This window comes from Tenrec ecaudatus, chromosome 1, assembly GCF_050624435.1.
Source record: "Tenrec ecaudatus isolate mTenEca1 chromosome 1, mTenEca1.hap1, whole genome shotgun sequence".
In the NCBI taxonomy this organism is placed as follows: domain Eukaryota; kingdom Metazoa; phylum Chordata; class Mammalia; order Afrosoricida; family Tenrecidae; genus Tenrec; species Tenrec ecaudatus.
In genome coordinates this window covers 166,374,090-166,395,724 of record NC_134530.1, presented here as the reverse complement: position 1 = coordinate 166,395,724, position 21,635 = coordinate 166,374,090, and the positions used below count along the sequence as shown (strand labels likewise).

The window sequence follows — 21,635 nt, the reverse complement described above, 5'->3', positions numbered from 1 at the left end:
CTCTGAAAGACGCATTCAAGTCAAGCAGCCTTCCTGATTTCTATGCACCTCCCCCTCTGAGCCATGTCCTCGTCTCAGGAACCGTGCTCTCAAACTGGCACCATCCTTGGCAGCACTTCTACTGTGAACAGACTTTTTCCAGAATGACCCATCTGAAATCTCCATCCAGATCGAGACTGACTGAAGCAGTCACCTCGCTTGTCATGACTAGCAGCGACAGATATGGAACCGGACATCGACCATCTTGTTAGCAAAAACCAGGCCCGTAGTTGCCATTGAAACACTGGTAAGTTTGAGGATTTAGCTTTACTTGTTCTTCATTTTAAATATTGTATTTGTTCCCATTTTTTACTTCAAAATAAGATATGTGCATAAGAATTTGTTCATACTTTGTTTTTTTAAACTGTAGTCCGGCTCTCCAGTGGGTCTGAGGGACAGTGAACTGGCCCCCCTTTTAAAAAGTTTGAGGACCCCTGGCCTAAACTCAGCCGGTGAGGTCAGCCAATACCTTCAACCACACCTCCCCAGCCGGAGGAGGTAAAAGCAGCCATAGGCAGGCCGCTTCTCCTCTCTGTGCTCCTGACACCTGCCGTGTCTGGGTGCTGCTTGCAGGTCAGAGGGCACACGCACCGCCTGGACCTTGGGGCCCGAGCTCCCTCTCAGGCCTCTCTCTTAGGGTTCTCTTTTGGGATTTCTTGTGGATACCTGAAACTTTTTTTTCCCTCATAAGTCACTTGGATTACGAACATGCTTCTGCCACGTGAATTCTTTCAGCGTTGCGAAGCAAGAACCCAGGTAAACCCGTGCAGAAACCTAACAACCGTACCTTCCCGCTCATACCCACACCACATTAAGACAGGTGCTTGGGCAGCACAAAGGGCTGGAGCTCAGCGACCAGTCAAAGGTTGTGGTTCGAACAGACCCACTGGCACCAGGAAAGAAAGGCCTAGGGACACATGTGGTTTGGGGGCTGAAAATCCCAGGGAGAGCATTCTCTGACATCCACGGGGTGGGAGCTGACATCGGGGTCTGGGATCTAGCTGGCTGCAGCAGGGTATCTACATAGATAGCTGACTCCTCTTCACAGCAAACCTGTGTGCAACAGAACAAAACACGGCCTGGCCTCCCAGGTAAATGCAAGCCCATCCTCGCTGCTAGCAACCCAGGCGTCCAGCGGCATTCGCAGTTTGAACCCAGCAACCTCTCCGAGGGAGAAAGACAGTGTTGCTACTACTGTTGACTGTCTGCAGCCTGGCGACCCACAGAGGCAGTTCTGCCGCGTCCTGTAGGGTCGCTGGGAGTCGGAATCCACTCGTTGGCAGGGAGGTTTGTTGTTTTTGTTTTGTTCTGTGTCTAAACCAATCCATCTCACTAAGGACCCTGCTCACCCTGTGAGGCGCTCACTTCCCAGCGTGCTGTCCTCCTCCAGTGGGTGACTCCTCCTGCTGGCTGTCCAAGCAAGCTTTATTAGGACGACAGCCAGGACAGTGCCCCAAACCAAGCCCTTTGCTACAGAGTACACACCCAACTCGTAGTGGCCCCTCAGGAAGGAGTGGAGCTGGCCCACAGGGCTTACAGGCTGTCAATCTCCACTGAAACCAACTGCCACATCTTCCCCCCTCAGAGTGGCTGGTGAGCTTGCACCAACCGCAGAGCCCCGCTGAGCACTTGAACCACTGCCTCACCAGGGCTCTGGCTGTGGGGTCAAGAATGCACTCTGCTACATAAAAAGAATGAAGGAATAACAAGCTAGTTACTCTTAAGGCGCCAAGAGTAACGATAAAACCAAGACAAACAAACGCCCTGCTCCGGAGTCTGACTCAGTGACCCTACAAGGCGGAGTAGAACTGTCTCTGTGGGTTTCCCAGGCTGTAACTCTTTATGGGAGCAGAAAGCCCGTTCTCGCTCCTGCAGAGCAGCTGGTGGTTTTGAACTGGTGACCTTGTGGCTAATAGCACCATGCGTCACCACTACACCACCAGGCTCCGGGAGAGTACAGGTAAATAGAATAAATCAAAACTGCCATAGAGGTGGACGACAAGTCTTGTTTTTATGCTGGATGTATGCTTTAGTCTGTGTCATTAAGTGCATTCTGGGGACTTCATTGAGAAAGGCAAAACCCCCTCCTGCTATGGCCCCGAGATGCCCTTCAGGCACTCACTCCTTTGAAAGTCTCCTTGGTCATAAGAGGTCATCGTCTCCAGTGGGATGTCCCCTGTGGCCTCCAGCTGTGATCTTTACATGCTTGTTTTGGGTTTTGGCAGGTGCCATTAGGTGTGGGATGCAGATAGGTTTTTCCCCAGGTTGTCCCCATACAAAATATGCCAAACCTAAGAACACATGGTCATTGACTACACACGTGGAGGTCAACTGCTTGGAGGTTATCTCCCCGAGGGGTGTCAGCCATCTAGAACAGTCAGACCCTATCGTCTGTCCCACCTGAGAAGGGGTCCACTTCCTGCTGATAAGGATAGTGGATTGCCCCCTGAAGGGGAGCCCAGAGACAAGGTCAAACCAACTCAAGGAGGACCAAGGTTAGGCTGCCATCTTGAATCTAGTGCCCACCCACCTTGTAACATGTGTACCCCTAGCCCCTCCCCTTCCTGTGGCACGTATGCCTATTATACAACTGCTTCCCATTATGATGTGATGGGATAACACGTCCCCTAAATGTATATAAGGCGTGATTGGAAATATATTCCCTAGGTGGTCCCAGAGGTGAGTCCTTGCATGCTTTGTCTTATCTGATGTCTCTAATTTTACCCCTCAATTACACAACCGCCCCTTGGACCCGTTCAATTGTGGGGCTGGAGCCCCATAATTAGGTTGAAATGTTTCACTTTGTTCTGTTAGGAGGCAGCTATAAAACAGTGACACCCCCAACGAGCAATCTTTGGTCTCCCACCTGGAGCAAAAGAAACGTGAAGCCAATCAAAGATGTATGGAGGCAATTAGTGCCAAGGACGAGCAGACCAGGCGGAGCTCAGCCTCCAGAACCAGACAGCAGCCAGCTACACCACTGACGGTTCTGGAAGGGGCCCTTTCAGAAGGCCCTTCTAAGGAGCATCTGACTGCATTCTGCAAGACAGGTTTGCTGGCTCTTCCGGCCATCCAGTTTTCCAGAGTCTTTGCCTGCACTATAATTCAAAGGCAAAATTCCTTTGTGATTTTCCTGATTCACTGTCTAGTTTTCACAGGCATGAGAGACCGTGGAGAATACAGTTTGGTTACACCTTAGTCCTCAAAGCGGCACTTCTGCTTGGTATGCTTTGAAAAGATCCTGTGCCGCCTCCGTGCCCAGTTATAGCACTGTTTGATTTCCTGGCTGCTGCTTCCATGAGTTTTGGTTGTGAATCCAAGTCAACCTCAATCTCCTCTCTGTTGATCACCATGCTATGGGTCCAGTTGTGAGGATCTGGGTTATCTTCACATAGAGCTGTAGTCCCCTATGAAGGCGGCAGTCTTTGATCTTCCTCTGCCTCACTTTCAGCAAACCAGGGGCTGCATCTGCATATCGAAGGGTTTTAATGGGCTCCCAATTCTTTTCTCAGTACAGTAGGGACCTCTCAGGTGACAGGCCAGGGGGGACTTATTTCCATGGAAACAGAAAGTACACACATGTGCTATGGGCCAAAGCAGGGCCAGGGCCTTTTCTTTGAGGACCGGCGTTCTCCATCTTCTTCCGGGAAGCCTCACCTGGAACCGGCAGTGGCACCGGGAGCAAGCTGAGTGCAGAGTTCACCTAGACGTGCCAGACTGTCCCCAGTCTGTCATTACCTCCTTGCTCATTTCTAACTCAAGAGCAGTGTTTTTGGAGTGACTCGCCTTTATCACATCCTAACACTCAGCTTCGTTTTACAGAGACAGGGCTGGTTTTCACGCTCTACACTCACCAACGTGCAGACTATTTAATGAACCGGCAGACTGCGAGCACATGTAAACGGGCATAAACACATCTGGTTTCCAAAGCAACCGACTCTTCCTAAGCAGTGGCTGTGCTGGGAGAGAGGAGGGAGCAGCGTTCTAGAAGGCACTCCATGACAACAGGTGAGCCCTGGCTTTGCCACTGGCTAGCTGGGTGGCCGGGAGGGCCAGCCATGTAAGATCAAATGCCACCCCACTACCATGTTTGAGATGAACTTGGATGTCATGGGAGACTCCAAGTCCACTTCCGTTTTACTTTGCCTCCTTTTCCAGCCTCGCAGACCAATATCAAGTCCAAGGCTTCTTTTCCTCTCCCGTGACAGGGCGGGAGGGGACCACCTGCCTCGTCGCCGGGCGGTGGGGATGACAGGAGGAACCACTGTGGACTGTGAGGATCGGGCGGGGCACGTGGTGACTGCACGGTAAGGGCTGCCCAGGGCCTTCACAGCTGCCGCTAGCAGCAGTTACTCCACGGCAGCGGTTCTCAACCGGTGGGTCGAGACCCCTTTTGGGGGTGGACTAATCCTTTCACAGGGGTCGTCTAAGACCATCGGAAAACACATTACGATGTACATGACGATTCATAGTAGTAGCAACATGACAGTTATGAAGTAGCAATGAAAATAATTTGATGGGGGGCGGGGCGTTCACCACAACGTGAAGAACTGTATTAAAGGGTGGTGCACGGCATTAGGGACCACTGCTCCACAGGCTTACACCTGCCTCCAGCAGCATGCCGGGGGGCTTCACGGAGGAGGAAGGCCACACAGGGGACAGGTATAGTGACTGCCTCCTGTGACATTCTTCTGCCCACTGCACAGGGGAAAACGGAAGTCTATAGAGAGTCAGTTATGGCAAAGCCATGGGACCCCCAAAAAGGCACAGTTTCTTAGAGATTGACAGGGACCTTAGCAATCACGAGCTTGAATCCAAAAAGAAAAGGGGGAATCCAGGATCCATCGTCATGTTTCCGATTGCTGATGGGGTCCGGAAAATCCCAGTGGGAGCAAACAGACGCCCTGCCCGCCCTGCTCAGGAGCCCAGCCACTGACCTCGAGTGGCCCACGCTCACACAGGGTTTAAGGACCTGCACAGTTGGAGAGGTCCCCTCACGTGTGTATCAGGAGGGACTACAGAGGCCAGAGCCGTGGTGAGCAGAGGCTTGTCACGTGATGGTGCAGAAGCCAGACTCCGTGGGTCTCCTCTGTGGATGCCGGATGCCGGCTTCTCTGGACCATTTGGACGAACTGCAGGAGGGAGGGAGGGGCCTGTCGGTGCTAGTGGCTAGGAGATACGAATGGGCCGAATGGGCTGGAGGCAGCCTGCTCTTGCTCCAGCTTCCTGGGGCTGGCTCAGGCCCTCACCTCTGCTGGTGGGCTCCAGGACAGGAGGCAGCAGGCTTCAGTTACACACACACACACACACACACACACACACACACACACACACACACACCCTCCCCCCTCCCCCCATGCTGCAGGGCCCTCCCGTTCTCTCGGAGGCCCACAGTCAGGCCTCACAGGAGGCAGGGGAGATCCTGGGGCTCTCGAGCTGGGTGAGGGTTGATCTTATTGCTAAAGAATAAAGACAAAGAGGCCCAGAGTCCTGGCTCCCCAAGCTTCAGATCACAGCTCCCCCAACCTTACCAATGGGACCACCAACACCATCCCAAGCCACAGCCTCTTCTCGTTCCTTTGTCCCTTCTCTGGGGACCCACCTATTGGCTTGAGGGCCACTGGGTACCACGATGCCAGGGGGCTTCACTTTGGGGGAGCCTGGGCCTTCAAATGAGAGCTGTCTCCTGGGTCCTGGACCTGCAGCATGACAGATACAGTCATCAGAGCCCTCCTGGTGGAGAGGGGACAGGAGGACATTAGGGTCACTGTTCCCTACACATGCTGGGGGCCAGCCAAACATGAGCTGACGAGGCAAGCTGGCAGGATGGTTCCCTGAAGAGGACATCCATGGATTCAAGGCAATTCCACAAACGGCCAGCAGGAATTCTGCTCCTGGAGCTGAGACTGGGACAGAGACTAAGGAGTAGCTGGGGCAAGGAAAGGGCCCCGCCTGGCACCGCCCCTCAGCAGTGGGCTTTCTGCTAACCCTGGTTGTGCACCTTGGCTGGGATACAAGGTTCTGGAGTTAGAGAAAGGTCAAGGGTCACAGGCAGGCAGCGGGGATTTCAGAGAGGGATGGGGAAAATGGGCTAGGACCTTGGAGACAGACAGAAATGGAGGGAAGGCTGGGACTCTGGAGAGGGAAGGGGGGCCAGGCAGTGTGGATTCAAGGGTACAGCAGACCTCAGTGCAGATGGGGGGATGGGAGTGGGGTGGAGGAGGAAGCAGGTGAGCTGGGCATTGAGGAAAAGGGAGGAGGGGGCTGAGGGTGAGGAGGGTGGAGAGAATGCTGCCATGCTGGGAAAAGGGCACCAGCTGGTACAGCCTTTGTCATCTTCTGCACGCACGCTCCAGCCTCCAAGACCGAGACATGGTGGGGACCTTCGGTGACCCGTCCTCTTCCAAGTCATTCTCAGACCCTTCGCCTTCCCACAGGCCGGCAGATCTGCAGAGTCAAGGCAGAGAGGCACCTCAGGTCTGGTTCCCTGACCTCAAGGCCAGTCTACTGTGCCCCCACCCCCTCCAAAGGCCACACCCACTCCAGAAACCCCGCCTCCCCGTCACCTGTGATGGTCATCCGCAGTCCCCCACTGCACAGTGGCTGAGGTCCCTGCTGCTGGGAAGGCCCCTTCCAGAGCCCTGGGCCTCCCTGAAGCCAGGGGCTGGGTGGAAAAGGAGAGTGAAAGGCCTTTATTAGAGAAAACTGTTGGTGGGGGGGAGGGGGAAGCAGGTGGGGGAGAGAGAAGCTGTGACTTCAGAGAGACAGTGACACGCACACACAGGACCCAGAGTGTGCCCCTAGCCCCTGAGATGGAAAACGCCACTGTGAGAGCCTTTGATCCATTAAGACACCCCCCCCCCCCCAATAATGCTCAACTGAGCACGGGAGCTCATGGGCGATCAGATCTGCCAGGGCCTGACCACCACCCCATCCTGCCTGGGACCTCGAGGTCCCGGAAAGTTGGTGGCAGACCTCAGATGGGTCCCCAGGCCTCTGACCCCCCAACTCAATCCTCTGCCTCTACCAACCGGCCTAAACTAAACCTGCTGGCAGGAAAGGGTACAGTGTCCTAGCCCTTACAATGAGAGGGCAAAACCCCGGTAGGGCACATTGAAGTATAATCTCAGCTCCTGCGTGGGTGGAGGGAGGCTTCCTGGGGGTGTCTCGCAGTGTGCGGTAGAGATGGCGGGTGTGGACCTGGAGAAAGACCTAAGAACTCACCAAGAACCGCCCCTAAAGAGCCCTTCCCAGACTGAGGGACTTCCCTGGAGCATCATCGCCATCGCGTGGCCTTTGCGGGAACTGCAGCCAAGGACTTGGAGGCTGGGCAGTGGCTCCAGGGGCTGGTTACTACACAGCCAAAGTCCTCGCACAGCTACGTGCAGTGCTCCCCCGCCCACCTCACTACCCCCCAGGAAAGTGAGACCCCAAACAGGGCTTCCGCTCAGCTGACCGCTCCCCACCTTCTTCAACCCCTCCCCATCCCAGCTCCTGGTCTCAGGTGTCACCTCACCAGGCTGTGAGTCTGGGCCAGGCCCCCCTGGGCCAAGTGGGTCCTCATAGCATCTGCCAGCTTGGCCACCAGCCGCTGTCTCACAGAAGCCGGCTCCTTCTGCGGGGAGGGTGGATAAATGGGATCATGGGGAAGCCCTGGGCTCAGTGGTCCTCTGGGCACTCAGGGAGAGGGCAGAGAGGGAGAAGGGAAGAGGGTCTGGTCTCTAGGGGCTTCAACTCCCTCCCTTTGCCTTTCCAGGGGGTCCTGAATTACAGACAGGAACGTGTCCCTTGATGATCGAATGAATGGGCAGGCCGGGGAGGGAGGTGGTCTCACCTGGCACTGAGCCAGCGCTTCCTTATAGTACGTCAAGGCGTGGTCGTATTGCCCCAGTCTGGCCGCAGCAGCCCCCAGACCTTCGCAAGCCTGCCACTGCCCCTTCACGTCCCCTGGGGGAGGGAGGGCGTCAGGGGTCCTTTCTCTCACCCGCCCCTCCAGAGGTCCTCCCACTCAAACGCCCCTTCAGCCTCCCTTCCAGCCGGCCCTGCCCCTCACCGGTATCCTGGGCAGCCTGCAGGGCATGAAGGTAGTTGTCCCTGGCAGCCTTGTGGTCCCCCAGCTGGCTCAGTGCAAATGCCAGGCTGCCAAAGCTCCGGCCCTGTTCCCACCGCTGCCCCTGAGAGCCTGAGACAGAGCCCGCCCATGCAAAGAGGGGACCTTGGTGCCAGGCCACCTGAGCCTGCCCCCCAACAGCCAAGTGAGGGTTCCCAGGTGCATGGTGCCCAGTCCCAGCAAGCCTCCGGATGGACTACAGAGCTCTAAACTCTTGAAACCTGGCCTCATCTTGGGCCTTTGTTTTTGGCTTGGCACTGCCCTCCCCCCCATCCCTCACCCTGGCTTGTTCAAGCCATACAGCACCCCTGTGAAGAGGTCAAGGCTGGTATGGATGGGCCCATTTAGATCCCTGGGTGTCACAGTCAGAGCAGGGGCAGAAATGCCACTTGGAGCCTCCTCTCCCAGTCCGTCTATGGGTGCCTCCCAACACCCAGCCTCACTGCCCACAACCCCTGCCAGACCTAGCCTTCCCTTTTCCTGCTCCCCAGGCCCGGCCCCTGCTTCTGAGCATCCAGGCCCTGATCTGGACCCCAACAGCCAGCCCACCCCATCCTCAGCCATCCTTCAGGCCCTGGCACCCACCGTGCAGGTTGGCCGCCTTCTGGTGGTACTCCCGAGCCTCCTGGTAGTTGGCGAGGGCATTGTGGGCCATCCCGAGGTTTCTCAGCACCGTGGCCTCCTCCCTTGGCCCCCGGCACAGAGCCAGGGCTTGCAGGAAGGCCTCCACGGCCAGTGGGAACAAGCGGAGCTGGGAGTAGCCTAGGCCGAGGTCATTATAGAGTTGCCCTAGGGTGCATGGCCAGGGTTGGACATTGAGGCTGGACTATTGCCATTCCTGCCCCCCTCCCTCCAGGCTCTCCCTCCCCCAAGCTGTCAGAGCAGAGCATCACCAGACTATACATCTCCCCACACCCCACATCCCGTGCCCAAAAGCCTCACCCAGAAACTCCCGCTCGGTGCTCCTTTCAGCAAGCTTCCGGCTGTCCTCCAACACCTGTAGTACTTCACCCACACCATGCTGCCCGCCCTCCAGCATGCACCCCGCTGCGGCCCCCAGCACCAGGGCTGCCTCCCGGGGCCGCCCCGCCTGGACATAAGCCCGACTGGCCTCTTGCAGACAGGGGGCTGCTAGCTCGGGCTGCCCCAGAGCCTGGTAGCAGGCTCCCATTTTCGCCTGGGCTTCGCCCTGCTCGTCCTGTGGCTGGTAGTGGCCCAGGGCTCTGTGGTACCAGGCCACAGCTTGAGGCAAGTCGCCCAGGGCATGGTAGGCCAAAGCCACATTGAAGCACTGGTCACCACGGCTCACACCCTGCGCCTTCTCTTCAGGGTGGGCTCGGAGGAGCAGCTCCAGGCCTCTGGCCGGATCCCCAGTCTCCACATAGGCAGCTCCCAGGTTGAAGGCGCAGGCCCGGAGAAGAGGGCTGGCCCGGGCATGTGGGGCCTTGGAGGCCAGGAGGAAGGCCTTCTGGAAGCTGGTCAAGGCCTCATGGTTCTGGCCTGCCTGCAGGGCGCCTTGCCCGGCCCTGGTGAGGGCCCGGATGCTGGCCTCCTTCTGCAGCCCCTTTCTCCTCTTCATGGAGTTGGAGCTCAAGGGCACGGGCCCAGGCTCTTGGGGCATGTCCTCAGGGGGGCAGGAAGACATCAGGCTGACGACGGGGAACGGAGAGATCAGTATGGCTTCCCACAAAGCAGAGTCCCTTGTGGGCAGTTCTGCTCTGCCTCTGCCCTGCGGCAGCCCTCCCTCCCTCTCTCCTGCCCTGCCCTGACTCAGTCCTCCTGTGAGACGCAGTGTCACAGCTGCCTGTAGAAAGCCCCTCTCCCCTCGCTCACCGGTCCTTCTCTGCCCCCACAGTCGCTCGCTCGCTCGCATCTCCTATGCCATTTAGCACACTGGCTGACTTGCCTGCCTGCCTGGCACTCTGCGTTCAGAGCCACTTTCAGTGGTGGGCACATGGGAGGTCGTCAAACCCAAACCAAACTCACGGCCATCGCGTCTGTTGAAAACTCATCGCGACCCTATAGAACAGGGTAGAACTGCCCCCGTGAGTTTCCACGGCTTCAACTCTGGATGGTAGAGAAAGCCCCCCCCCCCACCCCACCCCCTTCTTCCCCTCGGAGCAGCTGGTGGTTTCAAACTGCCGGCCATGCCGTTAGCAGCTCAATGTCTAACCACTAGGCTCACAGGGCGCCTTCGAGGGTCCTCCGTGCATGGTGATTGCATGAGTAGGACACACACAGGCCCTCCGCTCTGTCACCCTGCGTCCTCCCCCACACGCACATCTTTATCCAACCATGTCCAAGCGGACCCCAGCTGGGTGCCCAGAGCCACACATTGTATTGACAAGGATGCCTGCTGGTGCCATGGTGGTAGACGGTCAGAGGCTGGAGCCCAGCCCCTACTCCATGGAAGAAAAGCCCCTCAGAGCCGCTCCCATTAAGGTTTCGGAGTGGGGAAGTCTGCGGGGCAGTGCTGTTTTATGGGGCCGCTCAGGGTTGAATTGAGCGTGAGTGTGTGGTGGGCCAGAGCCACCTCCTCTGGGAGCAGAGGGCTGCTCTCGCTGTTTACTGTCTCCAGGGAAATCTCTCCCTCCCCTAACTCCTCAGCACCCAGTCTGCAGCAGGTCCCTGCCCCACCACACACTCTGGGATAACCAGACCCCTCTGAGAGGAAAATCCACTTGTCTCATCAACATCTGTAAAAGTGGCCTTCTCTCCCCGGAGAGACCACCGCTTATTAATGAAATGTCTTCCCAGGAGCCAGGAAAAAGTGTGGGAAATGCAGGCATTTGGGCACTCAGCCTATCCCACTTTCTTCTCTTCTTTTCAGCGGTGGGAAGACAGAGGAGGGGTTAGATCCCAGCCCCAGAGAGGAATCACACACACACACACACACACACACACACACACACACACACACATCCCAGCCCCAGAGAGGAAACACACACACACACACACCCCACCCCCCCACCCCCAGCCCCAGAGAGGAATCTCCAACACACACACACACCACCACCACCACCCCCTGGTCTTGGGGCCCCCGGCACCGGGATGCCATACCTCCTCCCGTCTTCCTTGAAACTGACTTTCTGGAATGGTTCCTCCAGCTCGGGTTACCTCCTGGCTCCTAACGCAGAGCCCCTGGGGTTGCCAGACAACAGGATACCACCCTGCACTCCCAGGGATTCTTTGATTGACAACTCAAGGGCCCTATCTGAGTGCTGAGTTTGGAAGGTCCTTAAACCCAGAGGCAACTAGGTTCCACTGCCCTTCCCGGCTCACAGACTCCTACCGCCCGGTACAAGGTGGGGGTGGGGGCAGACTCACCCCAAAAATCCCTTACAACTGGGAATGAAGCAAAGCATCATGGGATTTGTTACGGGTTACCCTCTCTTTTGTACAGGAAGGGGACTGTGTTAGTTGGGGTGCTTTAGAGAAACAAATCCACAGAAACTCATATGTATAAGAAATAGTGTTTTATATAATGGTTAAGTGCGCATCATGAAAATATCCCAACCCAGTGCTGCCCAAGCCCACAAGTCCAACATTAACCCATATGTCCAACACCAATCCACAGAGTCCTCCTCCATCTCATAAAGCAGACACAATGACTGCAGGAGGAAAGCCGAGTCAGTGAATGTGTGAGCATCTCAGCGCTGGCAGGGGTCTCCACATGGCTGCTCCAGCACCCAGGGCTGCATCGGGGTAGGTCCATGCAGATTCTCCTCAGGAACGTCTTACAGGAAGTGAGCCTTGCCAGCTGAAGCAGGGAACTGGTGAAGGCAGCTGCACCCTGGTCCAACCATCACAAAGCAAGAGACTCAAGAACTAGAAAGGCGAGGCTCACCAAGCCATTTATCTCTCCGCCCTTTAATCAACTCCATATGTGTTTATCAGCCAGGTTGGCACAATAAACCAACTCAGGGACGGAGGCTTAGAGAGTGGGTGTGCCTTGCCTAAGGCCACAGAGCAGCGACATAGCTGGGGTTAGTGTCCTGATTCTAGGTTCCTGTTAATGGATTAAATTCCATCCCTCCAAGAATGCTGAAACCCTAACCTTTTTACCTGTGAGAAGGGGTCTTGGTGTCGTTGGTTATGTGATGGGCTGTGAACCATGAGGCTAGCAGTTTGAATTCCCCAGCTGCCCCGTGGGACAAAGAAGAGGCTTTCTACTCCGATTAATAATTAGTCAGATTGGGGTGGGGAGGAGCTGATACTAAGGGCTCAACAGAAAGTAAATGTTTAGAAAATAACGATGGCAACATATGTACAAATGTGCTTGATACAATTGATGTGTGGATTGTTATAAGAGCCCCCACTAAAATGATCTTTAAAAAAAAATTAGTCTCAGAAACCCACCGGGGCAGGCCTATACGATTGTCATGAATCAGAATGAGTTTGTAAAGAGAGCTTTCTTGTGTGGTGGGGTCCTAACAGAGGAGGATCAGAGTAGTGTGGGTCCCAGTCTAATTCCTTATGTAAAAGTCCAGCGCAAACTCACTGCCAACTCAGAGTGACCCTGTGGGTCAGGGTAGAACTGCCCCTGCGGGTTTCTGAGACTGTAACTCATAACTCTTTATGAGAGTAGAAAGCCTTCTCTTTCTCCCCAGGAGCGCCTGGTGGTTTCAAACCTCCGACCTTTCAATTCAAAGCCCCACACATAACCAGTACGCCACCAAGGTCCTTATGGTCACTTATAAAAAGGAAACTCACACAAGGGAAGAGGAAGTCAGGGGACGGTGGGGGAAGCAGAAGCATCTACAAGCCCAGGTGCGCCAAAGATTGCTGCAATTACAGAGCCCGAATGAGACAGACACCCCCCCTGGATGTCAGCACCTTGACCTTGCCCTTGTTGCCTCTGAAGCTGTGAGAACACGGATTTCTGGCCTTTAAAGACATCCACCCGTGGGGCTTTGTGACGGAGCACTAAGGTCCCTTCTACTCCATTGGGGCGCAGAATTCCCCCAAGGTGAGCTCTCTCTCTGTCTCTGTCTCCCTGTCTCTGTGTGTGTGTGTCTCCGTCTCTCTCTCACTCACACACACACACACTCAATGGGAGTGTTGATGGTCAGGACAGACTTGTAGATCAGAAGAAAGCCCCTGCCCGAGGGAGAGAGAGAGACAGAGAGACAGAGAGACAGAGAGCAGCAGGCCCCCTGTAAATGGTCACCGACTGCCCTAACTCACCACGGGTGGCCCGCATCAGAAAGCAATGTCCTCATTTAGCTCTTTCAAGTACAGAGGCCTTCACCAGAAACAAAATGACCACAGGTCGCTGGGCTCAGCCTTTGGTCTGCAGCCTCTGCTGAGAGCCTGCTCGGTGTGGGCATGGTGCTGGGCGTCACAGATGGTGCCCACGCCCCACCAGGCCCCAGCTTCTGCCCACAGCCTGGCCCCAAAGCTTCTTCTGTGGGTCACTCAGAGGAGGATTTGGGGAGGAGCAGGGACGGCAACCCGTCTCACCCAGGTTCCCAGCGGTCATTTCTGAGTCATCTGCTCCTTTGATTCTCTGCCATGTTTGCCACTCTGCCACGTTCTTCTCCTTGCCTTCCATGACCCATGGGGTCCCGCTTCAACTCCTTCTGCTCCTCGGTCCCCTTTGCTGGCTCCCCTTAAATGCCAGGCTGGCCTGGCAGCCTCTGTCCTGTGGCCTCTCTTCCCAGGAACAGTTCACCCATTCCTTGAACGTAAGAAACAAAGTTATAATAACATCACTGACTTCCAGCCAGGCCTTGTCATTTGGTTAAGATGCACGGTGTTGCTGGGAAAATGTCTATGTTTTGGTTTCATGTGTTTTCTTTTTGTGCATGCGATAAAACAGAAGAGACGTAAAATTGACCATTGTAACCATTTTTATGGGTAAGGTGCACAATTCGGTGACACTAAGTCCATTTATAATGCTGTGTGACTATCACTACTGATGTTTTTTCCCCTCCGACAGAAGCGCTGTATTGGTTAAGCAATCACTCCCTATTCACCCCCTCTCCATTTCTCTGATTTTGAACAAGCCAACGCAGGAACCCTGCTGGCGTAGTGGGTTATGCCCAGGGCTGCTAACCAAAAGGTCAGCGGTTTGAAGCTACCAGTCTCTTCATGGGAGAAAGATGAGGCTTTCTACTTCTGTAAAAATGTACAGGACACTCTCGGGGGCAGCTCTAACCTGTCCTCATGGATCACTATAAATCAGAAGGGACTCAATGGCAGTGAATTGAGGGGTTGAGTTGAATGGTGTAATGGGTCATGAGGTTGGTGGTTCGAATCCACCAGCAGCTCTGCATGAGAAAAATGAGTCTGTCATTTTTCTTCCGTCAAGACTTACAGTCTTGGGAGGGGAGAGCAGGGAGGGGGGCACAAAAATGAGGAGCTGATACCAAAGGCTCAAGTGGAAGGCGGGTGTTTTGAGAGTGATGATGGCAACACGTGTGCAGGTGTGCTGGACACAACCGATGGACGTATGGATTGTGACGAGTTGTGTGAGCCCCCAATAAAATAATTTAAAAAACCCAAAAACTTACAATCTCAGACACCCAAAGGAGCAGTTCTACTTAGTTCTATATGATGGGAACAATTTGGAATCAACTTGACAGTGGGATGTTTTTGTTTTTTTTAATAAAAATCATGTTATTGGCAGCTGGTACAGCTTTTAGCACAATCCATCCATCCATCTATTGTGTCAAGCACATTTGCACATATGTTGCCATCATCATCATTTTCTTTCTTGAGCCCTGGGTATGAGCTCATTTTTAGCCCCTTCCCCACCCGGCAGTGGGATCTTAGAAGCCAACACAGAACCTCGTGCGGTAGTGGGGCAGCCGAAAGGTCAGCAGAACCGGCCATCACTCTGAGGAGGGAGGGCGACGAGGCGGGCTGCGCCTGTAGATTCACAGCCTCGGACACCCTGTGGGGTCCTCCTGTCCTGTCCTGTGGGGTCCCTGTGTGTCGGGGTGGGCACTCAACAGCAGTGAGTTTGGGATGTTGTTCCCCCTCTTGGTTTGTTGTTCATTTCAGTCAGATGCCAGGAAGCGAGGCCTGGGGCTCTGCCTCTGGAAACTCAGGGCATTGGAATCCAATCCACAGAGAGCCGTTCTCCTCTGCACACACGGGGGCGGCCCAGCCAGGACAGACGGACTCCCTGGACAGTAGGCCAGCGACAGTAACAGGGAGATGCCAAACACGGCGCCCAGCACAGAGCACGCCAGCCAGGCGAGTCTCACATGTGGGCCCATAACCCTGCCACACGAGCACTCTCTCTCTCCTGTAGTTCAGCGCCGTTTCTATGTCAAACTCCAGATCCACTGGGACGGTGCAAGCCACGGGCAGGGTGGGGTCCAAGTGGGAGGAGGTAGACGATGCCAAGATGCGAAAGGGGCGCCCACCTGGTTCTCAGTCCCGGCTGCACAGACGCATTCGCTGCCATCTCCTTTCTTCTCAGCCCCTGACCTTGACAGGCCCGGGGACCCTGACCTCAAGCAGAAGAGAAGGATGCCATGGATCTCCAAGGACTTCCCTTTTTCGCTCTAGGTCTGCACAGCTGTCCAAGGACACGAGGAGCCATGGGGCATCGGGTTACATGTGAGTCTATAATCTGCAAGGTCGGCCGTTCAAAACCACTAGTTGGCTGCCCTGCGGAAGAAAGACAAGGCTTTCTACTCCTACACAGAGTTACCCTCTCGGAAACCCACAGGGGCAGCTCTACCCTGTCCTACAGGGTCACTATGGGTTGGCATCGACTTGATGGTGGTGGGGTTTTGGTCTAAGGGCACATCTGCCTGGCGAGTGCTTCTCCTCAGGATGTTTTTTCTCCTTCTCAGAGAGAGCAGGGAGCAGGCTCGAGCAGGACGCCTGTCATCAGGAGCCACCAACACCTAGTTTCCTCAGCGAGTAGTGGGCCACAGCACGTCATCACCCACCCACTGTCCTGGAGTCCATGCTAACTCACGCTAGCTCCATATTTCACAGGCTGGAAATCGTTGTTTTTTTAAGGACAACACATCAATAACAACCAAAAAAAACTACTGACAAAAATAGAAAAGCCTATAAATAGTTCAAGGTCTGTTTGTTGGCCTCTACGTGTGTTTTCCAGTCGAGTCTGATGGGGTGCCATGCTCTGTCTCCAGTCTATTTTTGGTATTCCCCTGGATGTTCACCACTTTGCTCCCCTTGCTGCTCTGTTGCACGCCCTCAGTGTTTTGTTTTGCCCCAGTGTGAAGGGGTCAGATTGTACACAATTCCCGCACTGTGTCTCCAGTGTTGTCCCCTGCAATGCTATGGTTCAGTGAGGGACGTCGTGTCTTGTGGTCAGGCCGGCCCTATGGTCCTCTCTGTGCATTATCTTCTCTGAGCAGGAATATCATCCTTGAGGATTGGTCGGCCTGGATATGTTCCCCTCCCTCTCCTTCCCTTTTCATTTCTCCGTGTGCTCTAATCAGATGCACCCTCTCCCCAAGCTGTAGCCCCAGTGCTGTCCTCTGAAGTGCATTCTTCTCAGGGGGGGGGGCTGTAAATCTTTATGGTTGTAGAAAGCCTCCTCTTTCCCCCACAGAGTAGCGGGTGGGTTTGAACTGCTGAACTTGCAGTAACCAGACAGCACGATCACCCATTTCTCCACAACAGTTTTATATCAACGCCGCGTTGTCTCTGATCCTCTGGAGGCTTTAGGTTTGGATAGTGTCCGTTTCCTTCCCCTTCATATTTCTCCTCTGAGCCTAGGTTGCCTGGCAGCTTTAGTGCGGTGTGAGGGGAAGACAAAGGGAGGAATGGGAGACGGAGAAAGTCTGTCAGGTAGTATTCCTCAGCCCTGTCGTTGTCATCACTTTATTTTCATTCACTTAGGCCCTTTTATCTCTCACTGGCCTACGGTATCGTCGCCCGTGTTCTACCCCTAGCCGCACGGCCTGTCCCTGTCTTGGGCTGAAAGTGCCCTTGGGCTCCTGACTGTTCCCCAGACAGCATCTCGTCCCAGCGCCTTCATGTGGGGCCGCGACCTTGGAGGACCCAGCCCCTGCCTCACCCCACTCACTTCCTGCCCCTCCCATGTTGAGCTTTGCTCCCCAATAAAACCAACCTGATTTTGAGTCTGCTCTCACCTGTCCTGCTTCCTCGCACTGAGAGGCCTCTCTTCTCCTTCGGTCTAATGAATTCTCATTCTTTTTTCACACCAGCTATCCCTTCTGATAGAAAGTCTTCCTGACCCTGGACTGCTCTTAATGGCCTCAAGTTACTCCGTATCGGATGCAAACCAAAGCCAGGATGAGCTCTCACCTGATGTACACCTATGATAATGACAGTCCCGTTGACATAAAAAACAACAGACAACGAATGCTGGAGAGGGTGCAGTGAGATTGGAACCCGCAGCGCTGCTGGCGGGTCTGTAAATATGTCCAGCCACCAGGGAGAGTGAGATGGTAAGGCCTAAAACAACAGGGAATAGAAATTCCACATGATCCAGCAAGACCTCGGCTGGGCCTGTCCCCCAAAGAAGCAAGAGCCATGGCAGAAGCAGGCGCAGACGCTCCCCTGGTCATCGCAGCACAGTTGGAAAGCACGAGATGTTTTGGGTACGTTGGCACATTGGAATACGATGTGTGTGTCACAGAAAAACAACGATGAACCAATGATGGGCACCTCGTGACTGGGTGGAGCCCTGGGAACAATTTGCTGAGAGAAGGGAGGCCACCACAAAGGGACAGGTGTTGTTTGAGATCACCACGCTAAAGATACAAGCCAAGACCAACATTTGTATGCTAACGGGAGCAGGCTTTGGAAGTTACTGGGAGAGGAAGATGAAGCAACAGACCTGAAGTGTTGACTGGGATGAAAGGGAGGACAGAGGTCAACAGGCAAAGAGAAACAGGGGTGGGGGGGGGGGGGGGCAAGAGTGAGGGTGGGGGCAGTGGGGGGAGCCGGGGACAGGGTGGGTGGGATCGGATCTGGTGTGGATTGAGGAGGGGTTTGAAATGTGGACTGCAGAGTTGATGGTCTGAAATGTAAACCCCCCACCCCCACCACCTAATTCACAACTTTAAAAATACTTTAAAAGAAATTACTCATTTCGGTGTACCACCGACTTCTAAATTATTTGGTTCCCTGTCTGTCACTCATTCGAGAACAAAAAAAGTCTAATCAGGATATCTGCTTCTATAAATAAGGTATATACGTAGCACATGCTTATTTATCTGTGCATCAGCACCTCCTAGCTTAGTGCTTTGCACCAAGTAGGTCCTGAAAGTTTAGGAACCCGGGAATATTAGAGCGAGTGGAGGAAAAGCCAGTAGAAAGGGAGGAGGACACGACAGAGGACTGGGCAGGGACTGGGCAAGGGTTGCTTGAAATAAGGCCCTTTAGCAGCGAAGGAGTTAGCAACACAAGGAACTGCCAAGGCCCTGTGCCCTACCTGGGCGGCACACCTAGAACTACAAGTCCCAGGAAACCCTGCGGCGCGGACCGGAAGTGTCCTGTTAAACTGTGGCGACCGGGAGGGGCGGTGGCCGCAGCGGCGGGAGATTCAAACCTGGAAGGAGGAGAACCATGGAAGGGAGAGGCGCGGGCTCGGGGCCCGGGCCGGGCCGGGCGCCTTGTGAGTGCTGGACGGGGCCGAGGAGGGGTTCTGCGGCGTGGCCGCTTGCCCAGGGTCGGAGGTCCCGGGAGCGCCGGGCAGGGGGTGGGTGCCCGGTGCGCGGGGGCGCGCGGGGCCGTGGGACTGCGCTGGGGAGGGAGCGCTCGGTAGGCCTGTGGGCAGTGAAACTGGCCCTGGCCGCTGTGTGTGCGCCCAACTCGGCGGGTGTAGTGCTTACGCGGTGGGCTGTAAATTGCAAGGTCAGAGCTCGAAGCCCACCAGCCGCCTCCCGGGAGAAAAATCAAACAAACGAGATTTGCTACACCGGTGAATTACCGCCTCAGAAACGCACAGGGGCGGTTCTACCCTGCCCTGTAGGGTCGCTATGAGTCGGACTCGACTGGATGGCAGTGGGTTTGGAGGTTCGAGTCCAGACCTAGATGGTGGCCCATGGCTTCTTAAAATTCAGCAGTTACAGCGTGCTTCTAACTTGCTTCAAGTTGCCAGGGGCCAGCCACCCCGCAAGGGACCTGGGGATCCCCGGAGCTTTGAAGAGGCAGCTTTGAGACTGTATCTCTAAACCTGGACTCACCTGGGAAGCTTATTTAAAATGCAGACTGGGGGGGGGGGGGGCTAGTCTGCAGGTCTAAGAAGCACTGCTGTGCTTCCTGCCCTGCCCCAGGTGAATCTGCCGCAGGTAATCTGTGGACTACACTTTCAGACACATGAATGAGCTTGGAACTGGAGGAGCTGGGGGTCAGAAAGCCTTTCAGGCGACCTTCTGAGTGAAAGGCTTCCCTCTCCAACAGAACACTCCAAGCCAAATTCAAGTCTGTGGAAGGAAAGCTAGGTTCAGACCCGAGAAGAGCAGGGAGACTGCTTTGTATTTAAAAAAAAATTTTTTTTGTTGGCATGTATGTGTACACTGCCCCATGGTTCACAGCTCTCCATTCATAGCTCTGAGGTGATGTCACCCACTGACTGGTTTATTTTCCATGCTTAGCAACCAACACTTGTTCCTTGTTCGCGCCCTACAAGGAACGGAGGGCTGTCTTGTGGTTGGCTACTGCTTTCAAATCTGGACATCGAGATGTGTGTCTTTATTATTTTATCCTTGCTCAACTGCCGATTCAAATAAGCCCGCCTCTCCCCCCAAGTCAGACGGCAGGCTGTGAGCAAGCAGGAGAGCAAGTGACATTACCTGTGGCTTCAACGGCAGGTGGACCACACACCATCTCCCTTCGAGTTCTCTGAGTTTATGTTTATTTGTTTTGGGGTTTTTGGGGGGAGGTCATGTAGCTTCCTCTTACTGTGTCTGTTCCGTTTTGGTTTTTTCCTAAGTGAAATGTAGGGAGGGAGGAAGGGTGAAGGAGTCTGCTGGGTGCAGGGGGGCGTGTCTTATTTAGGAGGTTTGCCATTTGCAGGTTTGGAGATCAGAGATTATTGTCCTTCTCAGGTGACCTATATCAAAAAGGAAGGGAACGGCACCATCACGACCTTTTAAATCGCCACTGCCACAGAGGCCATTGCAACTCACAGACACCCTGTAGGACAGAGTAGAACTGCCCTATAGTGTTTCTAAGGCTGGGATTTTTTTTTTCTTCAGTCACTTTACTGGGGGCTCCTACAGCTCTCATAACATCCCATACATGAATTGTATCAAGCATATTTGTACATATGTTGCCATCATCATTTCCAAAACATTTCTATTTGAACCCTTGGTATAAGCTCCTCTTCCCCTCCCTCTCCCACCCTCGTGAATCCTTGATCAATTATGTAGTGTTATTATTTCGTATCTTACACTGTCCGTTGTCTCCCTTCACCCGTATTTCTGTTATTTGTCCCCTTTGGGGGGGTGCTATATGTCCAACCTTGTGGTGGGTTCCCCCTTTCTCCCCCTTCCCCCTCCCCAGCTATCCCCGTACCCTCATGATATCACTACTCCCACTACTGTTTCTGAGGGGTGTATCTGTCCTGAATTGAATGTGTCCAGCGCTCTTATCTGTATCAATGTGTGTTCTCTGATCTAGCTGGATTTGTAAGGTAGAACTGGGTCATGCTAGTGGGGGTGGATGGGGGGAAGACATTCAGGAACTAGAGGATGTGTTTTTCGTCTGTGCGATGCTGCACCCTGGTTGAATCGTCCCTTCCTTGTGACCCTTCTGTGGAGGGGGAGGCTGGAACTCTTGATGAAAGCAGACTTCCCCATCTTTCTCCCACGTCAGCCTGTCAGTCGCTGAACGCTCAGTCGCTGCTGCCCACTGCCCACCAGGCCTCCTCTTTCCCTTGGCCCCATTCCGTGCCTGTTCGTTCTCCAAAACCTGAAAGAGCTAGAGAAGGTCACTTTCCGGCCTGGGTCCACACTGGCCACGCGCCCTGCATCATCAGGGCAGCAAGGCATCCTTGGGAAGGAGAGGGAGGACCAGCCGATGGAAAGGGAGGAAGGGCTTCGGCTGCAGGAGGAATCCTCTGCGGGAGGGTAGAGGGCACCGTGCTGACCGACCGGTATCGCTGGGTGGGAGCAGTGACATGGGAGACACGTGGAGATGCGTCAGGTCTGTGGGTAAAGCTACCTGAGGAAGGAGTTAAGGGTGGATGGTGAGACCCCTGCCCCTTTGCTGATCTTACGCCCGCCGCCCCACAGATGAGCGCCTCACAGCCGAGGAGATGGATGAGCAGAGGAGGCAGAACGTGGCCTATCAGTACCTGTGCCGCCTGGAGGAGGCCAAGCGGTGAGTGGAGGGGCTGCCTCTGCCTGCGCCCGCTTGCCCCTCCTGCCCTTCCTCCCCAGGTCTCTGTCCCCAAACCAGTGCAGTGGGGTGAGAGGTTCCGTGGGAAAGGGACAGCTAGGAGCATCTTTCCTCCTCCGACCCCCCTTCTCTTTCTTCTCCTTCAGTAATTTCTCAGAAGAGATGGATGTTGGCTTACATA

The 21,635-nt window shown here is 54.8% G+C and overlaps 2 protein-coding genes across 3 annotated transcripts in view; one reads left to right on the top strand and one right to left on the bottom strand.

Moving 5' to 3' along the window:
- Window positions 1-5,089: 5,089 nt before the first annotated feature.
- TTC24 (tetratricopeptide repeat domain 24) lies at window positions 5,090-9,794 on the bottom strand. Its single transcript, XM_075540758.1, has 8 exons — window positions 9,092-9,794; window positions 8,735-8,938; window positions 8,093-8,221; window positions 7,874-7,986; window positions 7,551-7,654; window positions 6,389-6,486; window positions 5,642-5,738; window positions 5,090-5,171 (listed from the first exon to the last, which is right to left on the bottom strand). Exons 1-8 carry the CDS (start codon window positions 9,792-9,794, stop codon window positions 5,090-5,092), a joined length of 1,530 nt encoding a protein of 509 aa, XP_075396873.1.
- An 8,824-nt stretch (window positions 9,795-18,618) lies between these two features.
- The window catches only part of IQGAP3 (IQ motif containing GTPase activating protein 3), a 36,876-nt gene continuing 33,859 nt past the window's right edge, over window positions 18,619-21,635 (top strand). For both annotated transcript variants that reach the window (XR_012786895.1, XM_075563418.1), the window contains exons 1-2: window positions 18,619-18,725; window positions 21,349-21,436. Coding sequence is in view for 1 of the 2 variants with exons in the window: in XM_075563418.1 (XP_075419533.1) it covers window positions 18,677-18,725; window positions 21,349-21,436 (137 nt within the window). In the remaining variant the exon portion in view is untranslated. The remainder of the gene's footprint in view (window positions 18,726-21,348; window positions 21,437-21,635) is intronic.